The sequence below is a fragment of the Oryctolagus cuniculus genome, chromosome 11 (genome assembly GCF_051225735.1).
Source record: "Oryctolagus cuniculus isolate XC-2025 breed Fujian yellow rabbit chromosome 11, ASM5122573v1, whole genome shotgun sequence".
NCBI classification, from domain to species: domain Eukaryota; kingdom Metazoa; phylum Chordata; class Mammalia; order Lagomorpha; family Leporidae; genus Oryctolagus; species Oryctolagus cuniculus.
In genome coordinates, this window is record NC_142877.1 from 59,364,113 (window position 1) to 59,376,219 (window position 12,107).

Consider the following 12,107-nt stretch of genomic DNA (forward strand, 5'->3'; position numbering starts at 1 on the left):
CCCCACCAACTCAACTCCCACAGGCCCCCGGCCCCCACTCCCCCAGCCCCGCGCCCCACTCTCCACCAACAGCCCCTTAAATCCTGAAACACAAGATCCCCGCCCCCCCAGCTCCGGGATTCTGGGGGAGGGGCGTTCCCAGGCTGGACCCGCCAACCCCGGCCCTAGAAGAGGGCCCTTCCCACCTGGGCTCAGTAGGCGGTGCTGAGGTCGGACCCCAAACTCTGGGAGCCCTGGGAGGGGGTGAGGGCCCCAGAGCGGCTTCAGCTAGGACTTAGCTGAACTTGCAGGGCGGCGCGGCGACTGTAATCGCTGCGGCTCCCCCGCCCCTTACTACGGGGAAGGAGAGGCGAGGGGGTGGCGGTTATTCCCCCTCCCATCGGGGTTAGGATGGCGTGGGAAAGCGCTCGTTCCAGAGGGGAGGAGGCGAAGCCCAGCCCGCGGGAGATTTTTTTTTTTTTTTTTGGGCGAGGAAGGCGCGAGAAAGGGAGCCCCCCCCCCACGGCCCAGAATTGGAGGAGTCGCCGGGGAGGACGGCGGAGGGGCGTGAGGAGCCTCCGGATTCCGGGCGGCAGAGGACAGGGGAAAAAAACGGCCGAGTCGATAGTGCGGGGGAGAGAAGAGGAAGGGCAGCTCCCGCAGCGGGAGCGTCCAGTCCTGAATTCTGGGCCAGGCAACCGCGGCAGCGGCCCGCCCGGGGGCTCCGGGTCCGGAGGTGGGTGCCGGGCCTCACCTGGAGCTGAGCCGGGCCGCGGGCGGCGGCGGCGGCGGCGGCGCAGGTGGCCGAGCCGGGCGGCGGCGACGCCTCCTCCCCCAGCCCTGGGCCGGCGGCGGCGGCGGCGCGGGGGAGGTGGCGCTTAAAGGGGCAGGAGCCGCTGGGGTGCGGACGAGCGCTCGGGGAGGGGGCAGCGGGAGGCGTCTCCTAGGGCCAGACCCAGGAAAGGTCCCAGATGGCGGAACAGGACGGATCCCGAGAGGACGCAGAAACTTCTACGGGGAAGTGGGGGGCGGCAGTGGGCCTGAACTTGGGAGCCGGTGCCCGCGCTGCAGGAGCCCAGAGGAGGCCCGGGAGTGCAGGAGAGGGAACTCCAGGCCTGACGTGCGGGGGGTCACGCACGGCGCCCTACTAGGGGAACAGGTTCCCGGCGTCCTAGCTCCTCTGGGGCCGCGTCCCTACAGCTGCGGGGGCTGTGGAATCAGGAAGCCACGAGGGCAGCTGCCTCCTGGGAGCTCAGCCTCCATGCTAGCGCTGCCTAAGGGCCGCCGGCACTGTGGCGTGGAGGCCATCAGCAGAGCTGCAGGGAGGCTGCTGTGGGACCCTGGGGGCGGCTTTACTCTTAATTCAGTATCCCCACCATGGCCACCCTTGCAGCCACCTCGGGCAACAGGAAGCAGCTGCTCAGGGCAGCCCCCACCTGGTGGTGGGTCAGGGTGGGGGAAGAGAGAAGCCAGGGATTTAAAGGCCTGAGACTAAGGCTTAGGGGAGACACCGTGGAGACCCTCCAACACTGCTTGCTCTTGTGGGGGCCAGCAGTGAGTACTCTTTATAGACTGGACTCCCAGCAGCTCAGATGGGGAGGAGCGAGGGGCCATACTCCACGCGGGTGGGGGTGGGGGGCGCCCAGGCCTAAGGTACAGCCTCACTGTTCCTTAAGAGCTCCAGCCTGCCAATGCTCAGGATCCCAGGCGGCAGCCTCACCAGCTGAGCCCTGTACCCCCCCCTCAGTCTCATTTCCCCTCCTTCACCCCCCAAACGAGCAAAGGTTAAGCCCCACCCCTGCTGAGTCAGCCAGGGAGGGAGCTAGGCATCCCTCAGGCCTTCCCCGGGGCTGGTCCCCAGACTCACCCATGTCAGGCTGCCAGGGCTCAAGGCTGGGACCACCCAGCTCCTCGCTGTTGCTGGACCCCCTTCTTGCTGGGAGGCTTGCTGTAGGATCCTCCCAAACTGTGAGCTGGGAACTAGCAAGAACCAAAAGGCCAATGTATGCTTCCTGCGAGCCACACAGCCCGAACTGCTGTAGGGTGATGTCCCTGTGTGACAGACCCGGGTGGGGAGGGAGGAGGGAAGGGCGGGGCTTTCTCTGGGTGGAGAGAGGGAGGAGGCGAGGACAGGGCAGACCAGGAGAAATATGGAGGGAGGTTAGGCTGTGTTGACACTCCAGCGGCGTGCACAGAGAGGGTGCGGTAAAGAGGGAAGGAAATAAGCGGTTGCAGCCGGGTGAGAGGGAGAATGTTCTAGACAAATGCTGGAGGACGCGAAGGGGTGGAGGGATGCAAACAACCTTTAGGTTCCCAGGTCTGCCTCTGGGCGGTGTGGGAAAACAAAGCGGAAAGGGCTGACCCATACCCTGGGGCCTCCCCCCACTATCTTCCCCACTCAGGTCGGGACTTGGAGGAAGTGTCCCAACCCCCATAACTCAGCATTTCCCCCAGTCGAGCTTTTCTGGGAGCAAACTACCGGGCACAAGCAGCTCCGGGGCTCCACCTTCCGTCCAGATCCTGACACAGGGGAGACTGGTGCCAAGGACGTCATAGGCAGATGGGAGGAAGCTCAGAGGCCCCTACTCCACCCCGGGCGCCTCTCCCAAGGCCCCTCCCCAGCCTTCAGCCCCCAGGGGCCTCTGAATTGGGAGCTCAGCTTGTCTCCGCCCAGCTCCTACCCAACTGAAGGTCCCAGGAGGTGGGGCTTGGAGGAACAGGCTCCTCCTCAGGACAAAAGCCCCAGCTGGTTTGTAAACAGTCATTTGCCGAGAATCACATCCCAGCAAATGGCCCTCAGGGATTTCAAAATGGTGAGATCAGAATTCTTGCAGACCGGGTCCCGACTACCACAAGAGGGCAGTAGGACGGGTCTGGGCCCGGAACGGAACACAAGGGGCACCAAGTCTGACCTTGCGTTATTTTGTAAATTGAAATGGTGCTATCTTCCCACTCTACACCTCTTAGTGGGCGAAAATGAATGGGAAATGATTGAACTCCATTTAGTTCAGCAGTGCAAGCCAGCAACCCTGCAAACTGCCACTTCTGTGCAACAGATTCTCTGTCCTGAACTTTCTTAGCAGAGCTCAGACTAGGCCTCATGCTACTTTATACCCTTACAGAGCCTCAAGGAATCCAACATGCAAGTCCGGGCTTGCCCGAAGTGGGGCACTCTGAAGAAATGAAGGCCTAACCACCCAGCCAAGGTGGAGGGGGCCCTTCTGACTCCATCTTAACAAAGATCAGTTTTCATCATTTCCTACAAAAATTAACTGATGAACTCCCTGCATCTTCTAGGAGTTATTTCTAAAACCAACCCATTTTCCCCAATATGCCCTTTTAAAAGTTTAATCATGGAGTATAGAATATTTAAGAGGAAAAAATATCCATTTGCTTTGAACTAATAGAATCAAACAGCCAAAGGAGAGGCCCTACTAAGATCCTACCACCCACAGGAATCTTCTCAAAAGACCTACACTATCAACCCAAGGGAACGGCTTTTCATTTTTGAGAACCCCATTTCAAACAAACAAAGCCTACTTTCTGCTAAAACTGATTGTGGTCACTAAAAATCTCAAAAACTTCAGTGTTGGGGCCAGCACAGGTAAAGCCGCTGCCTGCAGTGCCAGCATCCCATATGGATGCCAGTTCGAGTCCCGGCTGCTCCACTTCTGATCCAGCTCTCTGCTGTGGCCTAGGAAAGCAGTGGAAGATGGCTCAAGTCCTTGGGCTCCTGCACCCATGTGGGAGACCCAAAAGTTCCTGGCTCCTGGCTTCAGATTGGTGCAGCTCCAGCCATTGCAGCCAACTGGGGAATGAACCAGTAGATGGAAGACCTCACTCTCTGCCTCTTCTTCTTACAAATAAATAAATCAGTGTTGGTAGAACCAATAAAATCAGACAGATTCTGAGGGGTTACATTTTATTGCAAACCTTAAATATTCTTCAAACAGAACATAATGTTTTCCATCAAGGCTCTTGCATGGCCTACACAGAAAACTGAAACGTTTTGGAGAGGGAAGGAGAGGGACAGCACGGGGTGAGTGCTTGCAGTTTGCCAAAGACCCCTCACGAATGCTCTTCGGCCAGCTTATCAGCTTTTGCCACAGCTTCTTCAATGGGTCCCACCATGTAGAAAGCCTGCTCTGGAAGATGGTCATACTCACCTACACAGGGAAAAAAACCAACTTGTGAGAAGTAGAGGGCATGAACTTTCTGATCACCACTCAAGGCCGAGCATGGGTCGGAATGTGATGCATTCATATAATCTAAGAAACCTTTATTCAAACTTCTCTCACCCTCAAATGGACAGGAAAACATGATGCAGGGTGGATTACAGCACCCTGAGTTCAGATTCTCCTGCCTGCATCCCAGCAGTTAATTAAGCAGGATGAGGCCTTCCTGAAGAGGCTGCGCCCCTCACAGCAGAGGGGAGCTTGCACTGAACACAGCAAGTGCTGGATTATGCACGAAAGGGAGCCAGCGACTCGGAGAGGCATTCAGACTCTCAAGTCAGTGTAGAGTATTTCCAAACAAAATTTATGAGAAATAGCTTATTTTTGTAATTAAAAGAAAGGTGAACTGGGCACAGCACATCACATATTGATGGCTACTGGAATAGGAACAGTAACTTAAAAGATTTTAGTTTTCCTATCATTTTATGTTCGGTTTGTACTAGTCAAAAAGCTCACCTGCCAGAATCTGCTGGAATCCTTTAATGGTCTCCTTCAAGGGGACCAGCTTCCCCATATGACCTGTGAAGACCTCAGCAACCTGGAATGGCTGGGACAGGAAACGCTGTATTTTCCGTGCACGGGACACAGTCAACTTGTCTTCCTCAGAAAGTTCATCCATACCCAGGATGGCAATGATGTCCTGGAGGGATTTGTAGTCCTGTGAGAAAACAGGATGAAAACAAGGTCTAAGTATTCATACTCCTTTAATTCTGACAAAAATCGAAAAGGCAAACAAAGGGGAAGTTACACACTCGCAGGTCACAAGGGCCCTTGGCCTCAGTGTTTAGTTCTCCCAACTGCTAATCTGGTGCTGTTAGAAAAAAAAGTGAATTCCAAAGCTCAGCCTAAGTACCTGGAAACCCAAATCTTCATTAGCACTAACAATTCCAATGCTCGTCGCAACTTTCCCAATTCCAAAGTCTATCACAAGTTACTAGGACAGATGTAGTCCTAACAGACTCCCCAAATACCCTAAGGGATCTTATGGCCACTGATCCCTCACGGCAACACACTCACCTGCAGGATCTTTTGCACTCCACGGGCAACGTCGTAATGCTCACTGCCCACGATATTGGGATCCATGATGCGAGAGGTGGAGTCTAAAGGATCCACAGCTGGATAGATGCCCAGCTCAGCAATAGCACGGGACAGCACAGTGGTGGCATCCAAGTGGGCGAAGGTAGTGGCAGGGGCAGGGTCGGTCAAGTCATCAGCAGGCACGTAGATAGCCTACAGGGAGCCAAGAACCCATAAACAGCAGTAACCAAAGTCACTGCACCGAAGCCACCCCCTTTTCTGACCTCTCATCACCACCTCACTCTTTTTGAGGCAAACTTTTGAATGCTAAGAACAGGGGGCTTTCTTACAATCGCTGTATCTGCTGAGCTTATTGGCCATGATGAAAGAATTGTGTTATATTGTTCTTCATTCTGTATTTTAACTCTAATGATACTCACTTTGAATTAAAAAATAGCCAAAATTCTCCTTGTACTACAACAGTTCAACGAATCACAAAAGTTTAGAATCTGGCCACATAATGATTAGATAGTTTATAGTATATTAACACCATTATTTCTTAATCTTTTAGGGACGTTAACATGCACACAGAGTATATTACACACTACTCCAGGGAACTCCTGAACCGCTTCCCTCCCCCCAGTTAAAAGCCCACTCTGAGTGCCTTTATGCATCAATTTCATTTTCCTTACCTGTACGGAAGTGATGGATCCCTTCTTGGTGGTGGTGATGCGTTCCTGCATGGTACCCATGTCAGTGGCCAGGGTAGGCTGATAGCCCACAGCAGAAGGGATTCTGCCCAATAAGGCAGACACCTGAAGGAGAGTAAGAAGAGGTGTTCAATGCCTCCACCGTTAGCCTCACTGCACAACGGAAACATCACATGAACGATGTGCTTCATGGCTTCCCCTTACCTCTGAGCCAGCCTGGGTGAAGCGGAAGATGTTATCAATAAACAGCAGTACATCTTGACCTTCCTGGTCTCGGAAGTATTCGGCCACAGTCAGTCCAGTCAGAGCTACCCGGGCACGGGCACCAGGTGGTTCATTCATCTGACCGTACACCAGCGCTACCTGCAGTAATCAGACATAATCAGAAAACCTGGCAGAGGACTGAGGAAGCCACGTGCCCAACACCACCAAATAAGAGGTAGCACAGACCCTCCTTCCCAGAAGGGGTCAATGCAGGAAATTAGTAAACACCTGTTTAAGTGTAAGGTACAAAATAGGGTTATCTGAGGCACAGGATCCACCTCCAACTTCACCTCTCCCCCTCCAAAAAAAATTTACCTTCCCAAATGATGGGACTATGAGTATACCAACAAAAAAAAAATCTAAAAATGCAATTTAATGTCAAAGAGAAAACGACTAAGTGTCTTAGGAAGCTGGGTGTTAAAAAAAAAAAAAAAAGGGCAGGAATTTCCTCTGTAGGCCCAGGATACTAAAAACCTAGGTTCAGCTGGCAAGTTTCTGACAAGGCCATCAGTCAGCTCAATGCTCACCTTGGAGGTAGCATCCTTCAGGTTGATAACACCAGACTCAATCATTTCATGATATAAGTCATTGCCCTCACGGGTTCTCTCACCAACACCAGCAAACACAGAGTAACCACCATGGGCTTTGGCAACGTTGTTGATCAACTCCATGATCAGTACTGTCTTGCCAACTCCAGCACCACCGAAGAGCCCTACAAGAGGTTGAAAAGAAGGATTATCTAAGAGTTCTGTCCGGTTATACCAAACTTCAAAAAAACTTTTGCATTTTCCATCTCAGGAACAGCATCTGGCTTCACTCGGCAAACTCAGAAGAACGAAAGTCAGAAGCTACTCATCAGTGAAGGAGAGAGCACTCAGTACCTATTTTGTTTTTCCCCTTCCATATTAGGTTTGGAAAACACCTGCCCACCAACATACCGATCTTGCCACCCTTGGCGTACGGAGCCAGCAGGTCCACAACCTTGATGCCAGTCACCAGAATTTCCTGCTCCACACTCATCTCTATGAACTCGGGAGCCTCTGCGTGAATAGCAGCAAATCTGCAGAGAAGGAGCAAGGAGGACCAGTGTCCATTCACCTTAGTGAAAGCCGTCACCAGCGCCCACCCCAACTTTCTACGATAAAGCAGACTTCCTTACTAGCATACCAACAGGAAATACAGAGTTCCACGTGTTGGAGACTCCACAACCTAAGCCGTAAACCTGACCTTTTAATAATCATCTAGTGTCTTAAACAGCAGATCTTTATCCATCAGAACTTCTGCACCCTGCACCCTTAACTGCTTCAGGAAAACCGCAGTGTGATTTCAGTAATGGAAAATAGCAGCACTTTTAAGGATCCCCTGCAGGAATGGTCTGTTTTACTGGATGGCGACATTTTAACATGGAAAACTGCAAGCTACGGCAAGAGAGTCTTACTGTTTGGTTTTGATGGGACCTCGCTCGTCAATAGGTTCTCCAATGACATTCATGATTCTGCCCAAAGTCTCAGGACCAACAGGAATTTTGATAGGCGCACCAGAATCCAGGACTTTCTGGCCTCTAACCAAGCCCTCTGTGCCATCCATAGCAATGGTTCGTACTGTGCTCTCACCTGTCAGGAAAAGACATTGTACAGTTACACACAAGAACAAGCTGAGCTCCTAACATTTTAATCAAGTGTAGCTGGCATTAAAGACCTCAACCAAGACTCCTTCTCAGTATCGAAACATGGCTTCAGCAGACTCAGAAGAACGAAAGTCATTTTGATAAAATCATCATAGAAAGGAGACAGGTTGGTTTTTTAATTTATTTTGGTTAAATCAAGTCCTTATGGTACTAAAAAAAAAAAAATCTACTCACCCAAATGCTGGGCCACCTCCAAAACCAACCGGGTCTCCCTGCCTTGCACTTCCAGGGCGTTCAGGATAGGTGGCAGGCCCTCATCAAACTGGACGTCCACCACGGCACCAATGACGGCCACGATGCGCCCGGTGGCAAGGCCTGCCTTCGGCGCCGGCGAGGTTTGCGCGGCATAGTCGCGAGCTAACAGACAGAAACATATCGCAAGAGTTCAGGACGTTAAAGGCCTTCGAAAGCTCCGATTTAACCCACAAGGACAAGCAACGTCCGTCCTGGCCGGGCCTCCTTCCGCTAGTACGGAAGGCGTGTCTAGAGCGAGGGGCCGCGGAGAAAGCGCCTGCACGATCTCCCCCACCTCCACGCACAGCACCGAATTATGCAAGAGCTCGGTAGCCCCGCTGCAGGGGAAGGTCAACGCACCTGCCCACACCTTCCCGTCACACAAAGCCCTTTCTTCAAAATGACACAGAACTACGTCGAAGAAGGCTCGCAGGGGCGAACCGTTCTTGATCTTCTGCGATTAGAAGGCTGCACACCACCCTGGCGTTCTTGCACCACGGATTTTAGGCCCGAACTTCAATCCGCCGCGCCTCAAGGTCACTGGGGCGGCAGAAATGAACTCATCTATAGGAAAGCACTCACCAGGCTGGACCGCTGCCGGGGCGGCCCGGAGTAAGAGCTGAGCTTGAGGTAAGGACGCTGAAGGGGTGAGTCCCCGCAAGGCCCCGGAGGCCGACGCCGAGGCCACACGACCTACAAGACTCAACATGGCGGAGCCCGGGTGGAGACTGAGTGCCGCAGCTGCCCCTCCACCGGCAATCCAGCAGTTGGGGCGAAGTCTAGTCTGCTGTAGATATGTCCATTGGCTAACTCTTCTGCCTATCATTTTTAGCCGTGCTCCTATAGGTTAATAGGCTCTGATCTTCTCAATCATTGGTCAACTGTGGTGCTAATCTGAAACTCCCTTTTTTATTGGAGCTGCCGCCTTCCAAGCCTGGAAACCTAATTGGGCCACCGGAATGTCAGTCAGAGAGGGTACTGGGCGGAACTACGTTTAGGAAAGGGGCCGAGTTCCTGTTGGGAAGCACGTGGGCTGCCTTTGCCTGTCCTTGGGCTGTCTCCTTAGCGAGACCTTGAGCTAGGTGACAGGGTGGGGGTTAGGGAAGTAGTATCGTCGGGAAGCTGTCCTCACTGTGACGGTGACGAAATAAGGCGCTTTCTCTAGAGTCAAAAACACGGGTTTTGTTTCGCAGTACTGAGATTGGAAGCTCCCGGGCGGCTCAGCAGGTCAGAAACCCGGAAGGATCATCAGTGCTTAAATCTGTACGAAAAGGAAACGAATGCAACCAGTCATTGAACATATGTATGCTAGACATTGAGGAGACAAAAAGAGGGAGATTCGGGGCCTTTCGTTTTTCCTGTTTAAAAAAATTTTACCCATTTTTGTCCCCCATCACGTTTCCTTTCCGGGGTAGGCGTTGTGCCCGCAGTTTAGAATCCCCGCATCCCAGAGCAGTACGGTCACACTGCTTCCCATCCAGCTTCTAGTGTTGCACCTGGGAAAGTACTTGAGGCCCTGCCACCCTGGTAGGAGACCCAGGAGACCCGGATGGACCGGTTTGTGGCTCCTGGCTCCCACCCCCAACCCAGCCCTATCTTTCGGCCATTTGGAGAGTGAGCCAGCAGGTGGAAGATCTGTCTGTGTCTCACTTTCATACTCTGCCAATCAAATAAGTAAATTTTGTTTTTAGACCATTCCTGTTAAGGTCCAGGTGAGTAAAGAGATGAGCGAAGCATGAAAAGCAGAGGCTGGATTCAGGGGGCTTTTGGTGAGAGCAGGGGCTGGGCAGGGATGCTGTGTCTTTTGAGAATTGAAAGTCAGCCCCTGCTGGTGGGGGTCTAGAGACACTCAGATGGTGCAGCCTTTGACATACCACATTAGACCTTCCTGTAATACTGCCTCTAATAACACGAGGCTCTCAGGCCCCTTAGACCAAGAAGGTTGTGGGAAAGCCCCCAGGTCTGCGTGCGGCGTGTGCCCGGCAGCCGTTCCGTGGCTCCTGCTGTGGGACCTCATGTTCTCAGGAGGTTGTCTGAAACGCAACAGCATGCCTGGGGACCGTGGTGGTCCCAGTGTGTGTAAATGTGTCCATGGCAGGATCTAGCATAGTTTCTGTATCAAAGGACGGAAAATTGTCAGGAAAGTGTTTTAATCACAAGCACTGAGTCTGAAAGGTAAATTTCAAAATGAAGCTTTTGGGGCTGGCGTTGTGGTACAGCTGGGTAAGCTGCCACCTGACACAGGCATCCCTGTGTCAAGTCTCAGGTTCAAGTCTCAGCTGCTGCACTTCCTATCCAGCTCCCCACTAGTGCATTTGGGAAAGCAACGTAAGGTGACCCAAGTGCTCAGGCTCCTGCCACCCAACATGAGAGACCCGGATGGAGTCCTGGTTCCTGGTGTTGACCTGGCCCGGCCTTGGTTATTATGGCCATTTAAGAATGAACCAGCAAATGGAAGATTTCTCTCTCTCTGCCCCTCTCTTTAACTATGCCTTTCAAATAAAATAAATCATAAAAAAAAAAAAAAAAAGGCATCAAAGGAAGAAGGCCAGCTTTATGGCTCAGCTGATTGAGCCACTGCTGAGGACACTGGCATGCTATCTTAGTGCCAGTTCAAGTCCAGGCTGCTCTGCTTCTGATCCAGCTCCCTGATAATGACCTTAGGAAAGCAATGGAAGATGGCTCAAGTACTTGGGTCCCTGGCACCCATATGGGAGCCCTGTCCCAAGTCAAACCCCAGCTACTGTGACCTTTTGGGGAGCAAACCAGCAGATGGAAGGTTTTCTCTATATCTCTGTAGTTCTCCCTTTCAAATAAATAAATATTTTTAAATGACTAAAGAATCAAAGAGAAAATGTCAAAGAGAAAGAAGCGATACATTTCCTATAAAATTTGGACTGAAGGCCAGCACTGTGAGATAGCTGGTTAAGCTACCACCTGTGATGCCTGCATCTTGTACTGGAACACCAGTTCCAGTCCCAGCTGCTCCACTTCCAATCCAGCTCCCTGCTAATGCACCTGGGAAAGCAGCAGACTATGACCCAAGTACCTGAGCCCCTGCATTATGTGGGAGCCCTGGATGAGACTGGCTCCTGGCTTCAGCCTGCCCCAGCCCTGGCCACTGCAGTCATTTGGGGATTGACCAGAGGATGGAATTTTTGTCTGTCTCTCTCATTCTCCCTTTCTCTGCAACTCTTCGTTTCAAATAAAATAAAAATCCTAAAACATTTTTTTTTAGATAAAGAACATCTAAAAAATCTTAAAAAAACATTTCTCGAGGGCCGGCGCCGCGGCTCACTAGGCTAATCCTCCGCCTTGCAGCGCCGGCACACCGGGTTCTAGTCCCGGTCGGGGCACCGGATTCTGTCCCGGTTGCCCCTCTTCCAGGCCAGCTCTCTACTGTGGCCAGGGAGTGCATGGAGGATGGCCCAGGTGCTTGGGCCCTGCACCCCATGGGAGACCAGGAAAAGCACCTGGCTCCTGGCTCCTGCCATCGGATCAGCGCAGTGCGCCGGCCGCAGCGCGCCGGCCGCGGCGGCCATTGGAGGGTGAACCAACGGCAAAAGGAAGACCTTTCTCTCTGTCTCTCTCTCTCACTGTCCACTCTGCCTGTCAAAAAACAAAACAAAACAAAAAAAACATTTCTCGAGCCAGCGCCACGGCTCACTAGGCTAATCCTCCACCTGCGGCGCCAACACCCCAGGTTCTAGTCCCAGTCGGGGCGCTGGATTCTGTCCTGGTTGCCCCTCTTCCAGTCTAGCTCTCTGCTGTGACCCGGGAAGGCAGTGGAGGATGGCCCAAGTGCTTGGACCCTGCACCCGCATGGGAGAACAGGAGGAAGCACCTGGCTCCTGGCTTTGGATTGGCGCAGCGTGCTGGCCCTGGCAGCCATCTGGGGGGTGAACCAGTGGAAGGAAGACCTTTCTCTCTGTCTCTCTCTCACTGTCTAACTCTACCTGTCCAAAAAAAAAAAAAAAAAAA

General features: G+C 52.6%; 2 protein-coding genes and 2 non-coding genes across 23 annotated transcripts in view; all 4 read right to left on the reverse strand.

Annotated features, from left to right (window-relative positions):
* Window positions 1-2,594, reverse strand: part of BAZ2A (bromodomain adjacent to zinc finger domain 2A) — a 37,924-nt gene extending 35,330 nt beyond the window's left edge. For 3 of the 20 annotated variants that reach the window (XM_089308532.1, XM_089308533.1, XM_051832808.3), the window contains exons 1-2: window positions 2,459-2,594; window positions 1,847-1,959 (exon numbers count right to left, since the gene is read on the reverse strand). In XM_089308532.1, coding sequence (XP_089164658.1) covers window positions 1,847-1,850 — 4 coding nt within the window. In that variant the 5' untranslated portion in view covers window positions 1,851-1,959; window positions 2,459-2,594. Of the gene's footprint in view, window positions 1-185; window positions 436-733; window positions 870-1,846; window positions 2,126-2,282 lie in introns of those variants that run through there. The other 17 variants (XM_089308541.1, XM_051832805.3, XM_070052378.2 and 14 more) reach the window with 13 other exon arrangements.
* A 1,290-nt stretch (window positions 2,595-3,884) lies between these two features.
* ATP5F1B (ATP synthase F1 subunit beta) lies at window positions 3,885-8,856 on the reverse strand. Its single transcript, XM_002711084.6, has 10 exons — window positions 8,709-8,856; window positions 8,067-8,249; window positions 7,644-7,818; window positions 7,144-7,265; window positions 6,733-6,917; window positions 6,146-6,304; window positions 5,924-6,046; window positions 5,232-5,444; window positions 4,671-4,872; window positions 3,885-4,145 (listed from the first exon to the last, which is right to left on the reverse strand). The coding sequence occupies exons 1-10, from the start codon at window positions 8,833-8,835 to the stop codon at window positions 4,048-4,050; spliced, it is 1,587 nt and encodes a 528-aa protein (XP_002711130.5). The 5' UTR covers window positions 8,836-8,856; the 3' UTR covers window positions 3,885-4,047.
* LOC127487433 (small nucleolar RNA SNORD59) lies at window positions 6,995-7,070 on the reverse strand. The gene has a single exon (XR_007914231.2). It is a non-coding gene; the product is annotated as a small nucleolar RNA SNORD59 (small nucleolar RNA).
* On the reverse strand, window positions 7,917-7,991 carry LOC127487432 (small nucleolar RNA SNORD59). The gene has a single exon (XR_007914230.1). It is a non-coding gene; the product is annotated as a small nucleolar RNA SNORD59 (small nucleolar RNA).
* Window positions 8,857-12,107: the final 3,251 nt, after the last annotated feature.

Coding starts and splice junctions, on each gene's coding strand:
- ATP5F1B (XM_002711084.6), bottom strand. CDS start 8,835: ATGTTGAGTCTTGTAGGTCGTGTGGCCTCGGCGTCGGCCTCCGGGGCC. Junction 6,918..7,143: donor CGCCAAGGGTGGCAAGATCG/GTATGTTGGTGG, acceptor AACCTCTTGTAG/GGCTCTTCGGTGGTGCTGGA. Junction 5,445..5,923: donor GATCCATCACTTCCGTACAG/GTAAGGAAAATG, acceptor GGCTCCCTGTAG/GCTATCTACGTGCCTGCTGA.